General features: G+C 41.9%; 1 protein-coding gene across 1 annotated transcript in view; it reads left to right on the forward strand.

Moving 5' to 3' along the window:
• Positions 1-23,899, forward strand: part of PSMB7 (proteasome 20S subunit beta 7) — a 118,830-nt gene that overhangs the window by 8,028 nt on the left and 86,903 nt on the right. Inside the window, exon 4 of the mRNA XM_082263335.1 lies at positions 4,110-4,250. Within this exon, the coding sequence (XP_082119461.1) occupies positions 4,110-4,250 (141 nt within the window). The remainder of the gene's footprint in view (positions 1-4,109; positions 4,251-23,899) is intronic.

Here is a 23,899-nt window from a genome sequence, read left to right on the forward strand (position 1 = left end):
AATTTCTCTGTTGTTCGAATGCTATAGACGTGGGGGCAAGTATTAAAGTATAGTTACATAATTACAGTGAGGTTGAAAAAAGACATCCGTCCATCCAGTTCAACCTATGATGTGTGTGTGTGTTTGCTGTTAACCGTACATTGTATACCCCTGTATGTTGTACATTGTATACCCCTGTATGTTGTACATTGTATACCCCTGTATGTTGTGGTCTCTAAGGTGCCCATCTAATAGTTTTTTGAAACTATCAATGCTCCCAGCTGATACGACTGCTTGTGGAAGTGAATTCCACATCCTTACTGCTCTGACAGTGAAGAATCCTTACGTACTTTAAGGTTAAACCGCCTTTCCTCTAGTTTTAGTGAGTGGCCACGTGTCTTATTGTATCTCCTTTCTCTGAATAGTTTGTTCCTTATGCTAGGGTCGCCAGTAAAGTATTTGTACATTGATATCATATCCCCCCTCAATCGTCTCTTCTCCAGAGAGAATAAGTTCAGTGCTTGTAGTCTTTCCTCATAGCCAATGTCCTCCTAGTTGCTTTACCATGCATGGCAAAAAACAAATTGTTTTAATTTTACTTGACTGTGTTTTGTATGGATGTGTTATGTAAAGCTACACTTCTCTTTTTTGTTTTGGGGTTTATTTACTAAAGGCAAATCCACTGTGCACTTGGAAGTGCAGTCACTGTAGATCTGAGGGGGACATGCAAGGAAAATAAAAAACAGCATTTTTGCTTGCGCAAGTGCACTTGTACTGCCCAGTGGATTTGCCTTTAGTAAATCGACCCCACTGTATAGTCTTACATAGGGATGCCTATCTATTATGCCAACTTTATAGAAGTAATATTAACAAAAAGTTAAACATGTAAATCAAAAAGAGAGTAACCCAAGGGAGTTGAATGGGTTTGGTTTGGTTGGGTTAGGCTGAATTGTGAGGAAGCAGAAAGGTTAAAATCCAATTGGATATTTATTGCGCTTTTTTTTTTTTTTCTGCTTTGGAGCCTCCATTTCTCTTTGTTCTGAGGATTGCACCCGGAACAGAAGGCATTAGGATATCGGAAATGCTATCATTATAGCATTATTTTTCACTGTACTCTTCTTTTCTGAATGAAGAAAAATGTACAAGAAGATTAAAATGGTTAGATCAAGGCTTGATCTAGTTGGGTCCAAGGTCAGAATGTTTTAAGTAGGATTTTTTTTTTTTTTTACTATCAGTGTGTTTTAGGATAGAAAAGTAAACGTGAAAAAAAATTTCTTGGCCCCAATAAGAGTAGAACATTTATTATTATATTTTATATATTATTATATTTAAAAATGAGGGGAAAAAAATCAGGAGATATATCCTTTACCATTTATCACCAAATCAGGAGAAAAGGTACTTATCACCAAGGCCTGATTTGTCCTCATCAATACAAAGTCTAATTCACCTTGGTATAGTAAGAAGTTTTACAGTAAAGTATTCCGAACGCATGCCAGAGTTGCACAACTGGGTTCGGGCAATAAGATTTGTTTTACCTTGTATCGGAGAGGTTCACATGCATGCAAGGAGTGCATTGGTTCAGTGTGTTGGGCAACTCATGGATTTATATTGTGAGGAGGCGTAAAGCACAACTAGCACTTCAAAACAGGAAGTAGATCCTGCATATGTAACGATCAATTATGGCTGCGCATAGTTACATATATAGTTATAAACTATGATAATAGCAATAGTTCAAACTGATCTCTTTTCTAATCTATTTAAAGAGAAATTGCAAAGGCTTTACATTCCCTTTTGAAATTTCAAACCCGATTCCAAAAAAGTTGGGACACTACAAAATGTGAATAAAAACAGAATGCAATGATGTGGAAGTTTCAAATTTCAATATTTTATTCAGAATACAACATAGATGACATATCAAGTGTTTAAACTGAGAAAATGTATAATTTTAAGGGAAAAATAAGTCCCCGTTCACACTGGGGTAACCTGGTCGCCTCACAGGTCGCCGTAGGTCGCCTTCCATAGACAAGCTGCGGACCCGTTCTAATAGGAGCGACACAAGTCGCTCCGACTTAAAAAAAGGGTCCGGAGCTTCTTTGAGGCGACCCGGAGCGACCTGCATAGACTTCAATGTTATGAAGTCCGTGCCGGCCGCTCCGAGGTAGCGGGGCGAGCAGCGCGCCGCGACCTGTGAGGTCGCCCGGCGAAGTAGCGTCGCCCCAGTGTGAACAGGGGCTGAGTTGATTTTTAATTTCATGGCATCAACACATCTCAAAAAAGTTGGGACAAGGCCATGTTTACCACTGTGTGGCATCCTCTCTTCATTTTATAACAGTCTGCAAATGTCTGGGGACTGAGGAGAGGAGTTGCTCAAGTTTAGGAATAGGAATGTTGTCCCATTCTTGTCTAATACAGGTTTTTAGTTGCTCAACTGTGTTAGGTCGTCTTTGTCACATCTTCCTCTTTATGATGCGCCAAATGTTTTCTATGGGTGAAAGATCTGGACTGCAGGCTGGCCATTTCAGTACCTGGATCCTTCTTCTACGCAGCCATGATATTGTAATTGATGCAGTATGTGGTCTGGCATTGTCATGTTGGAAAATGCAAGGACTTCCCTGAAAGAGACGACATCTGGATGGGAGCATATGTTGTTCTAGAACTTGGATATACCTTTCAGCATTGATGGTGGCTTTCCAGATGTGTAAGCTGCCCATGCCACACGCACTCATGCAACCCCATACCATCAGAGATGCAGGCTTCTGAACTGAGCGCTGATAACAACTTGGGTTGTCCTTGTCTTCTTTAGTCCGGATGACATGGCGTCCCAGTTTTCCAAAAAGAACTTTAAATTTTGATTCATCTGACCACAGAACAGTTTTCCACTTTGCCACAGTCCATTTTAAATGAGCCTTGGCCCAGAGAAAACGCCTGCGCTTCTGGATCATGTTTAGATTTGGCTTCTTTTTTAGCCTATAGAGTTTTAGCCGGCAACAGTGAATGGCACGGTGGATTGTGTTCACTGACAATGTTTTCTGGAAGTATTCCTGAGCCCATGTTGTGATTTCCATTACAGTAGCATTCCTGTATGTGATGCAGTGCTGTCTAAGGGCCGAAGATCACCGCCATCCAGTATTGTTTTCCGGTCTTGACCCTTACGCACAGAGATTGTTCCAGATTCTCTGAATCTTTGGATGATGATATGCACTGTAGATGATGATAACTTCAAACTCTTTGCAATTTTTCTCTGAGAAACTCCTTCTGATATTGCTCCACTATTTTTTGCCGCAGCATTGGGGGAATTGGTGATCCTCTGCCCATCTTGATGTCTGAGAGACACTGCCATTCTGAGAGGCTCTTTTTATACCCAATCATGTTGCCAATTGACCTAATAATTTACAAATTGGTCCTGCAGCTGTTCCTTATATGTACATTTAACTTTTACGGCCTCTTATTGCTACCTGTCTCAACTTTTTTGGAATGTGTAGCTCTCATGAAATCCAAAATGAGCCAATATTTCAAAATGTCTCACTTTCAACATTTGATATGTTATATATATTATATTGTGAATAAAATATAAGTTGATGAGATTTGTAAATTAGTTAATTCCTTTTTTACACACAATTTGTACAGTGTCCCAACTTTTTTGGAATTGGGTTTGTAATTTTACTTGTCACTCACTCAGAGCTGCTTGCAAATACTTGCAGCAGCTTCTATTGCCACCTCTGTCTGGCTGTTTAGAATGGGGACAGCTCAGACTTTGAGTAATGTTGACTCTTGTCCAAGCCCTTCTAACCCCATATATTCCTGTCACTATGATCGGCCGCATCTCTGGACAGTAGGACTGTGTGAGAGGCTGGAAAGGATGGGCAAGTTTTAGACGCTACCAACAAATGCTGGAGCTTTGCCCAATCAAAATCGCCCAGCATTCTGGTAAAAAAGGGCAATGAAAGCTGCTTGAAGGTATGCGCCTTGACTTGAAAGCTTCAAGTAGCTTTATTTCGTTTTTTTTTTTTTTTTTTTTTTTTTGTGAGATTTCTAGTAGCATGCATCCTGTCTATTGTAAATTTGCCATCTTTCTATGTAAGTTTAGTTCTCGCAGGATGCTAAAGAATGACTCAATCTTTGTTTCCTAGTTGTTGTGGTGCCGGGACAGCAGCTGATACAGAAATGACCACCCAGATGATCTCTTCCAACATAGAGCTGCATTCTCTCTCTACAGGACGTTTGGCTAGAGTAGCAACTGCTAACCGCATGCTGAAGCAAATGCTGTTTAGGTAAGAAAAGCTTTAAATATAAAACTCATGGCGAACCTATACTGGTGATAGATGAAATCAGGGAACATGTTAATCAAGCATTTAGGAGCAGCCTCCACCTGCCTTCTTTGACCTTTCTAAAGCCTCGTACACACGCATCGATTATTGGCCGGGAATTTTCGGCCAATGTCCGATCGGCCGATTTTCGGCTTTTTAGTATGATGCTTTCGACAACCGACTCCGACTTTTCGGCCGAAAAAAATCTGGTGTGCAAGACTGGGCATGCTCAGAGATGAAAAAACACATGGAAAGTTAACCAGCACATGACATCACTTCTGAAGTAGATTTTTGTTGGCTGAGAAAATTCGTGTGCAGCCTAGAGCACATTCCAACCGACACAACAACACTGGACAAAAGTCGGCCGATAATCGTTGCGTGTGTACGGGGCATTAGTATCCAAACTTGGCCAGATTTAAAATGCCAATCTCCAGTTTAGAATTCCTAAGAAATGCCACATTTCTTATCAGGACTTTTCTAAGCAATAGAAAGACTTGCTTAAAAGAAAGGTGTGTGTGTGTGTGTCGAAGCTGTTAACAGCTGAAGAAATAGCTGTTACTACTTTATCCAGTCAGCATCATGGCCGGATCTAGGTGGGCTGCACCCCCAAATTTCAGTTGTTCCACTCCAAATCCCCTTTCCTGCTTTGCTGACCCGCCTTCCTCTGCCCCATGACATACATGCATACAAGTGCTGGAGAGCGAAGCCACCATATCAGGAACTCCTTTGTTCCTCGGATCTGATTGTCCAGAGACTGTGGAGTCTTGTTCCATTTGGTCAGTTTTTTTTTTTTTTTTTTTTACAGCACCCCGATGACAGCAAGGCTAAATCAAGCCTTGGTCAGCATACTGCAGGTGGGGATGCAACACTGCTGTGTTCCTTTAAAGTATTAGGAATTAAAGTGGACCTTTACCCATATTAAGTTAACAAAAAAAGTTCTTTAGCCAAGGACCTTACATTCCACAATAATAATTATGCTAATAAAATTAGGGTGTGCTATACATTGCTTCCAGAATTTCTTCATTTTGGATGCTGCCATTTTGCTGAAGCCCAGAGCCCCTGAACAGCAGTAAATCATAAAGCAGTACAAAATGCATCAATTTAACGGTTTTATAAAAGTTACATTCCGGGAATGCTGACTTTCACATTTGCTTGTGTCCTCAACCAAACTGTCAAAGCATCAAATGTCTGGTATCATTGATAATATGTGCAGCACCATGGCAGTTGCGCATCAAACTGAAGCAGCTTCCTTGGCTGTAAAGGATAGGCGGGTTAAATTCTTTAACCTCCTTAGCGGTATTCCCGAGTGTGGCTCGGGGTGAAATTTCAGAGCCATTATCGTTAACCCCGAGCCACACTCGGGGTACCGCTAGGGAGATCGCTGGATCCTGTAAGAGAGGGTACTCGCCTTGTCCAGCGATGTATCCCAGGCAGTGTGCGGCGGCCGGATCTTCCTCCTGATGCTCTGTGCCCCCGACTTCCGTCTCCTGCGACGTGACGCTCGCAGGGGGGTGGAACCGGCAGCAAATTCAAATAGTAAAACACACCAAACACCCTGATACATTACAAAATAAAATAAATTCACATTAGTTTGCCTCTCAGTGCCCTTTCCTGCAGTTTTACTGTACATATATATATATGTGTGTGTGTGTGTGTGTGTATATGTATGTGTGTGTGTATATGTATGTATGTATGTATGTATGTATATATATATATATATATATATATATATATATATATATATATATATATATATATATATATATATATAATATACACACACACACACACACACACATACACACAGACATATATATATATATATGTGTGTGTGTGTATATATAATATATATATAATGTGTGTGTGTGTGTGTGTGTGTGTATGTATATATATATATATATATATATATGTATATATATATATATGTGTGTATGTGTGTGTGTGTGTGTAATGTGTATATATATGTGTATATATATATGTATGTGTGTGTGTGTGTAATGTGTATATATATATATGTATGTGTGTGTGTATATGTATGTGTATATATATATATATGTGTGTGTGTGTGTGTGTGTGTGTGTATATATATATATATATACACACACCTACTTTAACTTATTTATAGTTATTTATGATATTATAATTTATGATTTTGTTTCAAACTTTCATACCCAAGATGTTATAAAGAAGAACACACAGTGAAAAAAAAAAAAAAAATAATGTGTAAATAGTTGGTTTGGGCTGCTCGTTTTTGCATGCAAAATAATGGCATCGCTTTCAGCACCTAAAATTCATCATACCGCCAGGGAGGTTAAGGCTGTCAGCAGATCGATCTCTACAAATTCAGCAGTGCCTAAAATGAAGAGAATGTGCAGAGCCAGATGAGACCGTGTATAACTGTATTTTAAACTGTATAGGCACTTATTTTCAATGTTTTACATAATTATACCTGCAAAAGGGGCCAGCCTGAAGAGGTCTAGCAGGCCTTTAAATGGTAGTAAACTACTGGGGAAAAAATAAAAAACTTTCTCCTGTAAGACAAATGCATAATGTGCTAGTATGCATCACATACTGGCACATTATGCAAGCCTTATCTTAAAACGAAGCCCACCAGCAGCACGCGGTCACTGCTAACGGCTTCCATCTTCACCCGGGCTGCCTTCCAGGTTTGCAGCCTCTGACTTCATGAGTTGCCGGATCTGCAATGACGTCACTCCTGCGCACAGGAGACTTCATTTACGGCACGGGCTTTGAAGGTCTGATACGATATGCCAGACTTTCAAAGCATGTGCCGCTGATGTCACCAGCTCCATGCAGTGTGAATATCTCCTAAACATTGCAAGTTTAGGAGGTTTTCACTGTACCGACATGTAAGCCCTATTATAGTTTACTATCACTTTAAATTTCTGAGTAAAGTTCCACTTTAATAAAAGAGAAGTTCTCTTTGTAAAGTAGAAAGCTCTTCAATTGGCAAACTATGTTCCACATTCTCTCCTTGTTTGCTTGTTGATCCTGCCAGTTTGTGTGCCAGCACTCTTCCTGTTGTAGGCTGACAATGGGCCTTTTGTGTTTCTAACAGAGTTGTTGGTTGTCCCACACCAAAAGGCTGCTTGCCGACGGAACCTCTTCCCCCTGCAAGCCAAAATTGTTAGATGAGAGGAACAAGCTGGCCACTCCTACATGTGTGCCTTAAGCTGGATACACACTGTACAATTTTCTTTAGATTTACCAAAACCAGATAATATGAGGTCAGACCTAAACATTTTAAATTTGTATGCAATCAGACAGGCCCTTGCACTACATAGTTAAATGAATTCTAAAGGAAATCTAACAACAAAAGTTGTATAGTGTGTATCCAGCTTTAGGCCAGTACTACCCCTTCTCCTCCTGCGCTTCTAAAGCTGGTCATAGGCTAGTACATTTTTCTAATGAACATTTGCATGACAATTCTCAGTATGTTTTTGATATAGAGAATGTTGTCAAAATTACTCAAAACTTTGTTTGCTATTAACAATCAATATTGGAATAAATTGATTTTCGTTTGACAAATTTTCCATCCTGCTTCTTTGAATTTTTAGAGTCCATGAGATTGAAAACAATTGTTTTGACTCCCCTAATGATTAATAAATCAGCTGTTCTTAAAAACACACTGCTTTTTTGTGAACTGACTATCAGCCTTGCCCTGTTTTCTCTTGATAAACTACTTAGACCCACCAACTCTTCCATCGCCACAGATTAAAGACAAATTATTCTGTAGACCCAGGTAAGGCCCGGGAAAGGGAATTAATCCTTGAGATAACAAAGAAACTGAATATAGGCAGTCTTATGCTGGCCAAACACTAGCCGAAATATCTTGCAAACTCGTTTTCGAAAAAAAACATCGGCCTTGAGAGCAGACGATGGTGCCATCATGTAATGACCAAAATTGGAACGATTAATTGTTCAATGGACATAAATGAATTAGTTTTTCGTTCAGTTTGTCACATATACCTAGTGCAAACAGGTCGGCCGAGAAACACATTAACCTTTCAATTTATTGTTAGTTTATCGTTCGGCCTGCGAATTTTCAAAACTGTTCCTTCGATTTTTCGGCTCTGAAAAGTTAAACGATTTTCTATTTGTGCCCATTAACTGGATGAAAAATGAACGATTGACCAAATGACAGATTTTCTAATGATCTTTCAGCTAGTGTATGGCCAGCATTACTGTCACTTGACTGCGACTCCACAGTACTGTGAAAAAGCATTTGGTGGAACGCAAGTGGCACAGATCTGTTAAGGGATCTGCATGTTTGACTATACTAGAGATAGTTGGTCAGATAGATATGGTGGGTGTAAATCCATGTGGGGCACTGGAGTGCCTTGCCACGTCCATTAGGAATACTGGCACTTTATTATATCACAGGAGGTCCATAAAAGCACTGTCACTTTAACTGAAGTTGATTTTGAAGAGTGGAACTTTTCATTGTTCACAAAATTTTTTACTATATTTTATGTAAGATTTATTTGAATTGTACATCGTTTGGTAATATGCTCAGTTTGTTTAAAGTATGGCCAAAGCTATTTTGGCTGTACTTCTCTAGGTCACAGGAGTGCAGTTTCTTCTGCACTTCAGTGACACACTTTCAGCCGACTGCGGGCTAAGTCCCGGTTCACACTTGTGCGATGCGGGAAGGCTGCGAATTCGCAGCCTGTTCCCGCATTGCAAACGCACATCTGGCAGTTCACACTGCCATATGCGATACACAGGGGGTGTCAATTAAATGTTAACGACACCCCCAGTTTGATCGCATATCGCAGTGCGATCTGACAGTTCGCACAGGATCGGATCGCACAAGTGTGAACCACTGTGCGATCTGATCCTGATGCGGCTGGAAAAAAGGGTCATGTGTGTGTTTAGTGCGTATACAGTGTGAATTCAGCCATACAAAGTGTATGGCTAAACTCGCACCGCACATCCGATCGCATGTAATGAAGGAGCAGTGCGCTCCGAATTACATGCGATCGCCGCACTCGCACAAATGTGAACCGGCCCTAAAGCTTGTTATATTAATTAGTGGGATCAAATCAACAATTGTTAAAAATGTGAGGAAGCAGGATGGAAACATTTTTGCCGAATTTAAGTCGGGAAAGATTCCGACTTTACGGGATTGACGCAGATGCTTGGCCCGGCAGCTGAATCAGCTTCACGGTGAGCTGCTGGGAGACTGAGCCAAGCCGCTACCACCCCCTCTACAACCTAGTGCAGCAGTGAGCATTGACTGACAGTTATTACCAAGAGCTGAGCGATCAGCGGTCTTTGATCACTCATTTCTCTTAGAAGCACCCAGGGACAGATGCAGCATCGGATAAATTTTGCATCCAACTAGGTGAGTATGATATTTTTTATTTTTTTTAATAAACGTTAATACGTTAAATGTTGTGTGTGTGTGTGTGTATATATATATATATATATATATATATATATATATATATATATATATATATATATATATATATATATATATATATATATATATATATATATATATATATATATATATATATACACCAAAAGGGAGCAGTTAAGAGAGGTTTGGGGCTTTCATATACTTTAGGGTTGCTGTAAGGCTCACACAGTTTAATTTCTATGCGACTTTACATCTGCTTTTACTCCGAACCAAAAAAACGGTTTAACTCTCCTGGCGATGCTTTTTAGCACAAGCGTATGAATTGCAAAAGCTGGGCAATATTCCAAATCCTTTAGCTGAGAAGGGAGCTCACAAGTGTATTTCAGCTGTAGGTTTATGTGCTGGCAAAGATTTTGGCATTGAACACGCAGCATAAGGGTAACTTTTAGGGAATGTAGGTAGAACGTTCCTTATTTCTACATGAAACAAAGGTTTTCTTTAAAGCTAACCAAGCATGTTATTATTATTTAGGATTTATATAGCGCTGACAGTTTACGCAGCGCTTTACAACTTGAGGGTAGACAGTACAAATACAATACACTTTAATACAGTAGGAATCAGAGGGCCCTGCTTTTTAGAGCTTACAATCTAAGAGGGAGGGTCAAGTGATACAAGAGGTAATAACTGTGGGGAATGGCCTGATGGAGAAAATAAAAGTCGAGTAGTTAGGTGGATGCCAGATAGGTTTCTCTGAAGAGATGTGTTTTCAGGGATCGTCTGAAAGTAGCCAAAGTTGGAGATAGTCGGGAAGGTTGGGGTAGAGCATTCCAGAGGATGGGAGAAGCTCAGGAGAAGTCCTGGAGGTGAGCATGGGAAGTGGTTACAAGGGCGCTAGAGAGCAGGAGGTCCTGGGAGGAACGAAGAGAAGGAGTTGGTTGGTAACAGAGAGATATATAATGGTCTTCTGTTGTATGATTCCTTTCTTAAAATGTGAATTGCGTGTCTGTCTCAGTGATCCTTAAAGTGTATTTAAGGGTAATTTATTTTTTTAGTTTTCAGTAGAAAAGTTTTGTAGTAGAAGTTTTCAGTAGAAAAGGTTTTGTCAAGTTGGCATTGTTGTCTATGGGGAGATCACCCCTCTCTATTTGTCCTGGTGAGCTTTGTCAGACGCAAAATGAGGGGGAAGTCCAAAAAATGTAAACTGTTGTTGGAGCAGGAAATGAGGGAGGAAAGAAATCCAATGGGGGTATCTGTTAAACTCTCTAAGATGGGAATTGTGTCCACCTTGGAGAGATTTCATCCCATCTCTTGTTTTCTCTCTAGGACAGGAAGTAAAGGGAAGCATCCCTAGAGGAATGGGTAGCAAATAGGATGGGATCGGAGATGCGGTTAGTCAGAGTGACACGCTGCACCACCGCTTTGTGCACCCCCGGAGGGGGGCGCACAGAGCGGTGGTGCAGTGTTATGTCATCTGTCAGGAAGTCGAGCGTCTGACAGATGACATAACGCATATAGGGGGGGCGGAGTCTTCACCGGCAACCTGGAAGCTTACAGCTAGTTTGCTGCTCTATAATTGCGGTTTCCATGCACTATCAGTAGTGCCTGTACATGTGAGTATTTTACCATTTGTTGTCCTGAATAAAAACCCCTGTTCATACTGAGAGCATTAGATCCTGTGCCTTTTATTTTTTATGTGATATCCATGATGAGATCCGTGTCCCTATGTTTGGCTATATTCGGGCAGCAGTGTTTTCTACGGAGAGGCTGTGAGAGAGCCTGCTAATCCCTGCTGGTGATTATTTGCTTATTTTGACCTTGTGGTGAAACACAGGTCAAAACTTCAGGTGAGAGGCCAATTATCTTAGGTGTTGGTGGTGGAAGACCCACAGATTCACTTGTAAAACACTGGCTGGATCATCGTCATCAAGCTAATTTTGCACCAATTCTAGCACAAGACCACTAAACTCTTTGGATCTATCAATTATTTATATATTATATGAATTTGATTTATTACAAGCACTTTATTTCTATTATAGCACCTTAATATTGCGCAGTTATTTGTACTATGGCACTTTAATACTGCACAGATTTATGTATTATAGCACCTTAATATTGCGTAGATATGTTCTTTTATTTTTACATATTATCACTGAATGCACCTTATTAGCGCTGTACCGTTGTTTGGGATTATATATAGTTCATTCATACACATAGTCGTAGTAGTAACATCACCGGGAGGTGGGCCGCCGGCCAGAGGCAGGACTTTTGAAACATGCGCTGCGCCCGCAGCGGCCATCATTAATTTCGGCATCTTTAACCTATTTTCGGCCGAAATTTCGGTGCACCACTACCAATTAATGTTCTGGGACAGGGGTGTCAAACTCTAATTAATCGCGGGCCGCACCAGCATTATGACTGCCCTCAAAAAGACTAGATTCTATCAGGGTTAGTAAGTCGGTCATCAGTAGTGGTTTCAAACATGCTTGTGGCAAACCTAAATCTTTACTCCACATGCAAATTTAATATAGAAAAGTTACAGCAGACCACTTGGTCACTTCCTGGTATCCGTGGAATGCACGCTAGCAGCGTTCCCGGAACTAATCTGTATCGATCGGCGGTACTGATTCTTCCTACATACACAGCATTTTTTTATACACTTCTGCCCAGGACAACTATCTATAAAGAGTCATAGTAATAAAGCGCCAGCATGGGGGAGATTTTCTTGGATTCACATCAGTCTCATGTCTGTCTGACCCTCAGTGGAGGGTTCATCTCTTCCGCTGCCCGGAGTAATTATCTAGAAAGGGTCATAGCAACAGAGCCCAGCTTGGAGGAAATTTCTTTTGGGGATATATCAGTCTCAAGTTTTCTTTGACCCTTAAGTGGAGGGCCCATCGCTGCTGGTGAGTAGGGTCCCAGAGGGGGATTGAGAAACTCTGCACTGGTTATCGTTTTGGAGCACCCCAGCACTTTTGTTTGCAGCACTATCAGCACTTTGTCTTATATTGCACATTATATTGGACTTTTTGTCCAACACTACTAGCACTTTTCAGAGTATTACACTCAGTATATTAATTTCAAGCACCAATGCACTTTTCAACCATGTAATTTTTTTCAATACTAATTTATGTATTGGAGAGGTATTGTTTTTTTTATCAATTTGCAAGCGCTGTTTTTTTCTGTTAGTAATGTTCAGAATCAAACAGGAATAGTCCTCACATATTTCTCGTGATAACATGGCTGACAAATATTACTGTCCTACTTGAAGCAATCCAAACCATTAAGTATCTGTCTTTCACTCCCAGTGACGGAGAGTACCGTCACACCATTTAATAGAAGATTCCTCCATGGGCTCATAGGGGCTCAGCATTAATGCTTTAAGAACCAGAGAGAGATCCCAGACTGGACAGGATTTAACTGCCACTAGTTTAGATTTGGATAAAACTTTGAAGTTTATTACAAAAGGATCCTGCTGCAAAGGAGTCTGAAGAAACACGCTAAGGGCCTAGGCTTGCAACTTTCGGGTGCTAACTCACCCCCTTGATGAAAGAACTCCAATATTGCTGGGTTATCTGGAATTCCATGGCCTTGATCTGACATCCATGAGTTGAACTTTTTTTTCCATATTTTGGACTAGATAGCCCTGGTAACTGGCTTGCAACAGCTATCTAAGGTCTTCACCACTTTTTCCTTTTTCCGAAAACCCCTGCGATCTTAGAAGCTGTTCCTCAGAAGCCAGGCCAACAGCTTTAGCATTGACACCTGAGGGTGAAGAACTGGTCCCTGCGGGATCAAGTCCTCCCTCTCCAGGAGGAGGATAGGGGGAACTGCAGATAGGCTTTGTAGCCTGGAGAACCATGACCTTGTGCCCCCCCCCCCCCCTCCACTATTTTCATTTAAAAGAAGTCCCCTTTTCTTTCTCTTTTTTTTTTTTTTTTTGTCTACGGAGGTGCTGCATGTGATTGACTCTCCATCAGTATATGATCTCCTCCCACCTCCCTCGGGCGGGTCAGCTGACATGAAGATAGTGGGAGTGCTATGGGTTGGGTGGGAGTGTAATAGGAGGCATCCGAGCAACCTGGGAGCCGCTGTGTACTCTGAGAGCCCACATTAAGTGAGGCAGGAAGTGACTTGGGCAGCTTGGAACGCACGGCTCGTTGGCCCTTCTGGGATTCATCGGCATGCGTTCCAGACACTCTTGGTTACCCAGCGCGGCAGTAGGGCTCCCCAAGGGACACAAAGTCCCATGATCAATTTGCTGGACCCGCACACATTATGTTCTCTACTATTTTACGTACAGTGCCACCTCGATCACCCTCACACCCTTCTCCTTACACGTGTACTACCGCTATGGTTGTACCCCAGTTTGTCATACACCTGAAGTCCATCATCAGATGCAGCACCCCCCTGGACCAGCTAGGGTATGTGAATACAGCTATTGAGTATAGTGTATGTGATTGTCTATAGTATTCACTATTATGTCATTAGAGTCTCTAATGGAAGGTGAAATGGCTTTGTTTTAAATGGCATGGACTGTAGGAGTTAACATCTTAATTGAATCGCACCCACTGGGGAGGAGTTGTTTCAGACCACTCCCGGGTAGGATGGGTCACTTGCTACTTAAATGAGTGGTCTACACATGGCCTGCTGGCTCTGAAGAGGCTAAGCCTCGAAATGCATTAGCCATCATATATTGAGGACCTTAGTCACTGAATATGGTTTGTTCCAGATTCTCGGATTGGATGTGCTTTTTTTTTTTTTTAAATACGTTTTTGTTTGTGAGTATATATGTACTTTTAACCAATAAAGTCTGTTATTGAGGATAATGCGCTAGGCTGGTGCGCCCTTTTGTTTGTTTTTATATTAATTACGTTTTTTTTATATTAATCTATCTCAATCACCTGATGCCGAGGGTCTAAGGAAAAAACTTTTCTATCTATTTTTGGCATCCCCCATTTCTGAGTGAGCACTGTAAACCCCTCCTGACTGAGAGACCATTCATCGTGGCTCAGCCACTGTCGACTGAGGAAATCCGCCAATGAATTTTCAGAGCCTTTCAGGTGTATGGCTGAGATTAAGTCAACTTCTGTTCTGCCCAAGCAAAAATGTTGCTCGCTATCGCTTGCAGCTGCTGACTCCTCGTACCACCCTGCTTGTTGTTTGCAACCGTGGAAACGTCTGAATGAATCTGAAGATGAGAATCCTCCTAGATCCAACCAAAAGGTGCTCACTGCCCGCTGGACTACTAACTCTGGTTGAAAGAAATTCAGGCTTCTCTTGGGGACCAGGTCCCCTGGGCTAATCTGCTGCCTTGATGTGCCCCCCAACCGAAACGACTGGCATCGATGGTCCGAATCTTTTGTCTGTGGAGTAGTCCATTCTTGGCCTCTGCAAAGGTTGTGCTGAGTCCCCCACCACCAAAGAGATCTCTTGATCTTCCAGGGCAGGGAAACTCGAAAGTCCAAGGTATTTTTGCTTTGGTTCCAATTCCTTATTAGAAATGCCTGCAATGGACATTGTCCCACTGGGTGACCCGAGACTGCAGTCGGTGGTTCCGTCAGCCTACCATAGAGCTGATTGGAGACCATAATGGCTCCAATCCTCTCTCTGGCCTAAGATTCTGGAAGCTATGAGCATTTCATGACTTCGTTTTCGCCAGATATAGATATATATAAGAGTACCTGTCACTACTTATTGCAATCATGGGGGATATTTATATTCCCTCTGTTAAACAATAAAAATGAAAGGGAAAGTATTAAAATAAAATCAAGCATAATAATAAAAAAAAAAATAAAAAAATCAAGCCACCCTGTCCCCCCGTGTTTGCACGCAAAGACGAACGCAAGCATTTGTCTGGTATAATAAGTAAACAGAAATTGCACCATGCATGTGAGCTATTGCCATGAAAGTCAGATCGAGGGCAGTAATTCTTGCAGTAGACCTACTCTAACCCTAAAGTGGTAACCTGTAAAGGCTTTAAAAATGTACGTAGTTTGTAATGGCCGGAATACACGATTAGAATCCCCCAAATTACCCTTTTTGGAAAGTAAACACCCAAAGCTATTTTCTGAGAGGCATGGTGAGTCCATGGAATATTTTATATTTTGCCACACGTTTTGGGAAAATGACAATGTTTTTTTTTTTTTTTTTTTTTACACAAAGCTGTCAATTGATATTTTGCTCAAAGATGCCATGGCTATATGTGAAATGGCACGCCAAAATGCATTCTGCTGCTTCTCCTGAGTAAAGGGATACCCCATGTGTGAGACTTTTTGCAGTCTAGCCGAGTACAGGACTCGGAAACCAATCACCGCCTTCAGGCTTTCCAAGGGCGTAAATTGTTGATTGCACTCCTCACTACCTATCACAGTTTCGAAGGCCATGAAATGCCAAGATAGCACCCCCCCCCCCCCAAATGTTCCTTCTTCAGAAAGTAGACACCCCATGGCTTTTCGCTAAGAGGCATACATTTTTTGCAGCTCTCAGTCATTTTGGAAAACAAAGAAAAGTATTTTTTTTTTTCATTTTTTAATTTCCAAAACTTTGTGACAAAAAGCGAGATTTGCAAAACACTCAACATGCCTCTCTGCAAATACCTTGGGGTGTCTACTTTCCGAAAAGGGGTCATTTGGGGTTTTATGCTATCTTGGCATTACATGGCCTCCGAAACTGTGAGTCAAATCAACTGCCTGAAGGCAGTGATTGGATTTTGGGGTCCTGAACGCAGCTAGACTGCCAAAAAGTCTCACACATGGGGTATCCCCATACTCAGGAGAAGCAGCAGAATGCATTTTGGGGTGTCATTTCACAAATACCCATGGAATGTGTGAGCAGTATATAATTTCAATGACAACTTTGTGTAAAAAGTGTCTACTTTTTCTTAGCACTTCAAGAAATGGGCTAGGCAGTCAGAAAGTAAAAGCTGCATAAATTCCAGTATATACACCATAGTTGTAGACGCTTTAACGTTTGCGCAAACTAATATATGCTTATTGAGGATTTTTTTTTTTTTTTTTTTTTATCAGACATGTAGCTAAATACATTTTGGCCTAATTACCAGTTAGTCGCGCAGTGCCAAATTGCAAAAAATGGCCTCGTCATTAAGGGGATAAAACCTTCCCGTCCAGAAGTGGTTAACTAAAACTATTTTTGGATTCCTGTCACACTCGATTGGGTATTTAAAGTTAAAATGCCTTCCCCTTATTACCTAACATCTACTTGTCAACATAGGAAATCAACCACGGGAAAAAACATTCCAACCTCCGGGGATATTGATCTGTTGTAGAGACCTGCTTAGCTATATATAACATAACCTGACCTAAAATAAAACAGCAACTTGCTGTGAATGCACATGAATGCATGCAATTATGTGTTTTTTTTCTAAATGCCTTCTTTAGGCTCCCTTACATATGTTGTATGTAACGGATGACCCTTCTTAAAGGTTAATAAAGCCTGTTGCATGTGTTGGAATGTACACTTTTTACAGGTCTGTGATTCAGATTGGCAAAAGTCCTTCACTTGAGACTCCCCACTTGTTATCTATCATCAACTGTAAGCATTCATAAATTCAGTCTTCGTACTATAGGTAATTTGTCACTGAAGGTATCCTAAAATGTTTAAAAATTAGGGAATTCCCTTAACCTGTAATATGTAAAATATGGCTTGCTTTTTCATAGGAACAGCGTAGGCTTTTTAAAATGCTTTGCTCTATGTCAGGACTTGACAAACCCCAGGCACCATGTCGCACTGGCGACTAGAATTAGCGGCCTGGCTCCTGGGCTACACTGTGGCCCCCACCGGTGAGTACGTGGACTGAGATGCCACACTGGCCGGTAATTGAGGCTGCAGCTTTGCAGCCTGCTGTAGGGAGACGTTTCCATCCGGGAATTGGCGCCCTCTTGTGGTGGGTGGGGCTGCAACAAGCTGTCACTGGCAGTGCTGAGATGGAAACCGTTTTTTTTAATTTTTTCATTAAAAATCATTTTTCATTCTCTCCCTGTCATGCCACACAGCTGAAGGCCCGTTTCACACGGTCTGTCTGATTAGGTCCGCCTTTATTTCATGGGGACCTGATCGAAAATGTGCAGCACTATTTTCACTTGTATAGTAAAGTGCTCAAGTAAAGTTAATAATTTCATAAACCATAAATCACCCTAAAAAGTGCTATAAATGATTACATATGCATTTGATTAAATTTAGTAAAGTTCATTCAAAAATTCTCTTCAAAAAGTGCTCAGTGCTTCAAAGTTCATAGATTCTGTGCTCCCCGTTCTTTGTGTCCCACTCCGCAGAACAACTTAGTTATCAGCGCAAGTTCAAACAGCTTCTCCTTTGACTGTCCCCATGTATCCTTATTTGAATGGGATACCTTTACTAGCAATACTTGGTCAGTACGCTATCATAGCTATATGCGCATGTAATCCAACAAACGTTTTGTGTTCCACAGTCCGGAGCCAGACAGACTGTAGTGACGCCAGCAAGCCCTGACCGATGCGTTTCGTCCCTGACATCAGGAGCAGCCTGCATGGAACTTTGCTCTTTTTGAAGCGCATGAACTTGACCAATTTATTATACATGTGTTTATTTGTAGCACACAACACTTTTTTGTTTAATGTGATTGTTTATGAATTTATTATTGTTTATTTGAGCACTTTGCTATACATGTGAAAATATCGCCGCACATATTTGGGGGTGTTTATATTTTACTGATGTTTATACTCCTGTGTAAAATGTGCCGTAAAGACTGTGTGGAAATATATACTCATAGTTAGTTTCATAGTAGTTGAGGTTGAATAAAGACCATAGTCCATCCAGTTCAACCTGTGTAGGTGTGTGTGGCCGTAATCCTCTCTCATACCCCTTAATGTTCTGATCCTTGAGATGTACGTCTAAGAGTTTTTTTAAAGTAGCCATACTCCCTGCAGAAACGACCTCTTGTGGTAGAGAATTCCACAATTTTATAGCCCTAACAGTAAAGAACCCCCTGCGTTGCCTGAGGTTAAAACGCTTCTCCTCTAATCGCATTGTATGACGTCGCGTCTTCATGCAATCCTTGCGACTGAATAGTTGTTTTTCTATGCTGAGATCACCATAGAGGTATTTGTAAATTGCTATCATGTCCCCCCTCAGGCGTCTCTTCTCCAGGTAGAATAAATCAATCGATTGTAAACGCTCTTCATAATTAAGGTCCTCCAATCCCCTAATTAGTTTAGTTGCCCTTCTCTGGATTCTCTCCAGCTCCAACACATCCCTCCTGAGGACTGGCGACCAGAACTGGACAGAATACTCCACATGCGGTCGGACCAGAGTTTTATAAAGTGGTAGGATTATAGTTTTATCTCTGGAAAACATCCCCTTCTTTATGCATGCCAATATTCTGCCGGCTTTGGCAGCTGCAACTTGACATTGCATGCTATTGCCTAATCTATCCTCTGCTAAGACTCCCAGATCTTTCTCTATTTTTTATTCCCCCAAAGGTTCCCCCCCAACGTGTATTGTGCTTTTATGTTTTTAGTCCCCAAGTGCAAACCCTTACACTTCTCCACATTAAACCTCATTTGCCATTTAGTTGCCCACTCTGTTATTTTGATCAGGTCACTCTGTAAGATATCTGCCTCATAATGTGAAGTTATTGCCCTGCCCAATTTTGTGCCATCTGCAAAAACTGATAGAACTACTGATCCCGTCCTCAATGCTGTTTATGAATAAATTGAACAAGGTTGGTCCCAGGACTGAGCCTTGGGGGACCCCGCTTACTACCTCAGACCAGTCTGAGTATGCGTTATTTATTACTACCCTTTGGACACGCCCTTTTAACCAGTTCCGTATCCAAGAGCAAACCTTGTGGTCGATGCCTGCAGACCTTATTTTATAAATTAAGCGCTTGTGGGGAACTGTATCAAACGCCTTAGCAAATCCAAGTACACCACATCCACTGGTCTGCCCCTATCAGGCTCACAGCTCACCACCTAGTAGAATGTCAACAGATTGATTTGACCAGAACGCCCTTTTGTAAACCCGTGCTGATCACTGCTGATTATGTTGTCTTTAGCAAACTCTTGGATATAGTCCCCTTATCATCCCCTCCAGAAGTTTACATACTATTGACGTCAGGCTGACCAGCCTATAATTTCCTGGGACATGCCTCTGTCCTTTTTTGAATATCGGTATCACGTTAGCTTTCCTCCAGTCACCTGGTACATTTCCTGTCATAATACTGTCAGCAAAGATCAGGAACAGGTGGTCTAGATATAGTTTTACTAAGTTCTTTGAGTACTCTCGGATGTACGAAATCCGGGCCTGGTGATTTATTTCTTTTAATTCTATCCAGCCTTTCCCTGATTTCACACTCTGTTAGCCATAGCGGCAAGTCCTGTGAAGTACTGCTAACCCCATACAGTCGTGGTCAGTATATCCCTCCTTTTCCTGTGTAAAGACGTTCACATAAAATTCTTCTGCATTGCCAGGGTTGCAATATACATGTGTATATGCACGTAAATATGTGTATAGATGCGTAAGCACATATTATACTGCACTCAAATGAAAATTTTACAAGCTCTGTACTCCTCACTGTATTGGGTCTCACACTGAGCTTAAAGTGGTTGAAAAACCTTGTGTGCAACAGCCATCCCAATACTTATCTGAGCCCATCTCTATCCAGTGATGTTGCAGTAGATACTTGTCTGGGACTCTCCCCATTGGCTCCCGCTGCTTTCAATCAAAGTCAGTGAGCCAATGAGGCAGGAAAGGGGTAGGGCCTAGCCGCGGCTCTGTGTTTGAATAGCCCCTATAGCAAGCTGCTATAGCCACACACACGTTGTTTACAGGCATATTAGAAGAGGAGTGTATACAGACTGAAAAAACCCCACCAAAGGCTAGTTCAGGAGAGGAGCTGAATTGAAGAGCAGAAAAAACGCTAAATGCGCCTAAACGCTTTACGCATTTGAACGTTGTGTTCTAATGGCCATAATAAATGAATCCATTGGATTCCATCTAAATGGAATCTATTAGCATTTAAAAGCTTGACAAGCCTCAACACGCATGCTATACGCGGCTTTGGGAGTGTGTTTTTTAACAGCTTTTCTCCTGCCAGGAGTTCTGGTGTTCAGGGGGACTAAACCGACGAGCGATCAGTAAAAGAACATGTCATTTCTCTACTACCGTGTGTAGGTCCCAAGTCACACAATAGCGATGACTGACAGCATGTGATTCGGAGCGCACTGCTCTGAAAATCACATGCAATGTCTGTGCGATGCGAATTGAGTCATACATATTGTATGGCTGAATTTGCATTGGATTTGGCACAGCCCGCACAGGACCCTTTTTTTTTTTTTTTTTGGTCCGCAACAGAATCTGATCCGCATGGTGGTTCACACCTTTGCGTTCCGATTCATGTCCGAACTGACAGTTCGCACTGACCGCAATGTAAGCTGCAGCGTCTGCCGTGTACAAGAAGTGTCCTGGCGGCTCGGCATTCTAAGGTGGGCTGACTGATTTAGTTCCAGCCCTCTCTAACTTTAACCACGACTCCTGCGCAGGATTTAGGCTGAAGGGATTCTGGTTATTCTAGTGGCTATAGACTGGCCTCACCGGGCTTGGTATGCCGATCTGGTACGGCTGGTCGCCGATGTTCCTTGGGGACTTCCTCTTAGGGAGGATCTGCTATCCCACGGACCAGGCTTCCATCCTGCTTTACAGTTGCTGGCTTTAACAGCTTGGCTGTTGAACGCCAGGTGCTGAAGGGTGGAGATTTGTTTGAATTAGTGATTCCTACGCTGTAAAAGCTAGGAAATCTGCCTCTAGGAAGATCTACCATCGTACGTGGAAGACATACATTGCATGGTGCGAGTCTCTTAGGGTTCATCCTCACTCCTTCTTGGTACATCAGATTTTAACCTTTCTTCAACGGCGGGTTGAACAAAAATTTGGCTTTGAGTATCAAGGGCCAGGTGTCGGGTTTTGCCAGTCTTTTTCCTATGACCTTTGGCCACACACTCCCTGGTGCGTACCTTTTCTTCATGGTGTCCGACATTTGGTTCCTTCAGTGCGGGCTCCGTTGCCGCCTTGGAATGTGGTGCTTTCAACTCTACTAAAGCTTCTCTTTGAAAATGTTTGGGAGGTGTCCGTCATTCCTTCCTAAGGTGGTCTCTGACTGTCATTTGAAGATAATGTGTTGCCTTCCCTGTGTCCCAGGCCTAAACATCTGAAGGATATTGCCTTGCATGGCTTGAATGTGATCTGGGCAATTAGGGTGTACCTGGCAGCTACGTAGTCTTTTAGGAAGTCAGACTCTCTTTTTGCGCTCACCGATGGACCTCACTAAGGGTTGTCCGCTTCTTCTGCGACCATTTCTAGATGGATCTTGCATCAGGAGTCAGGTTCCTCCTTTCCCTGTTGAGGCACACTCTACTAGGGTGCTTAGTGTCTCCTGGGCTTTCTGTCTATAATCGTCAGTGACGCAGGTTTTGCAAGGAGGCATCTGGTAGTTGGTGCACGCTTTTTACAAATTTTTTTGTAAAGTGGTTGTGTTGGCATCTGCGGATGCTTCTTTTGGCTTCAAGGTTTTGCAGGCTGCTGTTTAGAGGACCTGGTCCTCTGAGGCTGTATTCTTTTTCAGGTGAGCTCCAGTTGTTTATGGTTGAGCTGGAGCTGATTTATGGTTGAGCTCTGTTACCTTGTTGGCTATGGTTAGCCTTGGGAATTTTTGTTTTGATGTTTTCCCACCCCTCGTATTTAACACTGCTTTGGGACGTCCCAATGGTTCAGAAGAATGAGTAACTGTGCCCGTCAATGAACGAAAGAGAAAATTGGATTTTTGACTTGCCGTAAAATGTAATTCCTCTGTTCATTGACGGACACAGCACCTTCCCCTCTGTGGAGTTGGCTTTCTTCTGACACTGCTTGTATCAAAACTGAGTGCCTATAGCTGAGAGTGCCCATAGGCGTAGTCAAGCTTTTTCCTGCCTAGTGTCCTACTCCTGTAGGGGCCAGTATAACCCAATGATTAAGAAGAATCAGGAGCTGTGTCCATCAATGAACATCGGAGAAATGGATTTTACAGTAAGTCAAAAATCCCATTTTCTCATGTGTATTAAGTGGTCTGTCATGGGCCTCACTTTAAAGTAAGCTTTTCATGATCCTGCGCTGTTCAGTCAATCTGTAGATCCAAAGAATAGTTAAGCTTGACCTTACCTAATCCTACCTTCTGGTTTCCTTTTTTTTTTATTTTTTGTGCCTTAACTGACCAGGAAATGGTATGATTGCCATTTAACCTCAGCTGCTTAAATTTTTATCTTTGACGTGCTTCTAAAGCCAAGTACACACGCAACGAATTTCCGCCGACCGGTCGTCCATCTTTTGTCCAGAGTGGTGTTTTGTTGGTTGGAATGTGCCTAGACTGCACACGAATTTTCCCGCACGACAAAATTCTACTTCAGAAGTGATGTCATGTGTTGGTTTGCTTTCTTTGTGTTCTTTCTTCACTGAGCATGCCCAGTCTTGCTCATAAGATTTTTCCCTGTCGAAATCTGTACTGACTGCACGAAAATCGGACGTGTTTTGACGGAGGACAAAAATTTTATAGCCTGCGCACCAGATTTTTTTCGGCCGAAAAATTCGGAGTCGGTTGTCGGAAGCATCATACTAAAGCTGGATACACACTATCCAACTTTTGTGGTTAGATTTCCTTCAGATTTACCTTTTCTATGTAGTGCAAGGGCCTGCCAGATTGCATACAAATTGAAAGTGTTTAGGTTTGACCTCATATTATATGGTTTTGGTAAGTCTAAAGGAAAAAGTCTTCAGAAAATCTTAGTGTGTATGGCCCATAACAAGCCGACCAATCGGCAGATCGGTCGTCGGACGATAATTCCCGGCCGAATTTCGACTCGTGTGTACGGGCCTTTACTGAAGGTAGCCTTGTGTATGTGTTCTCACTTAATGCCTGTGTATTTTTCACGTAATGCTCACTTTGAATTGACTATTTGCGTCGGTTATACTGTTTTTGCTTAGCTAAAAAGATAAAGATGCCCTAAACAGTCTAAATAGTTTTGGGTGGGGATTCAATGTTGATGTTCATAAGGACTTATGTACTTGAGGGTAGTGTTTTAAATCGCTTTCACTCCGGGCTCAGCAGTACCAAATCTCTGAAGACTGAGAATGAACACATACCTCTATATACATCTTGTTGACAGCCAGTGGGGAGAAGAACTTAGACCCCACTGAA

Source organism: Pelophylax lessonae (genome assembly GCF_965119305.1).
Source record: "Pelophylax lessonae genome assembly, chromosome: 7".
Lineage (NCBI taxonomy): Eukaryota > Metazoa > Chordata > Amphibia > Anura > Ranidae > Pelophylax > Pelophylax lessonae.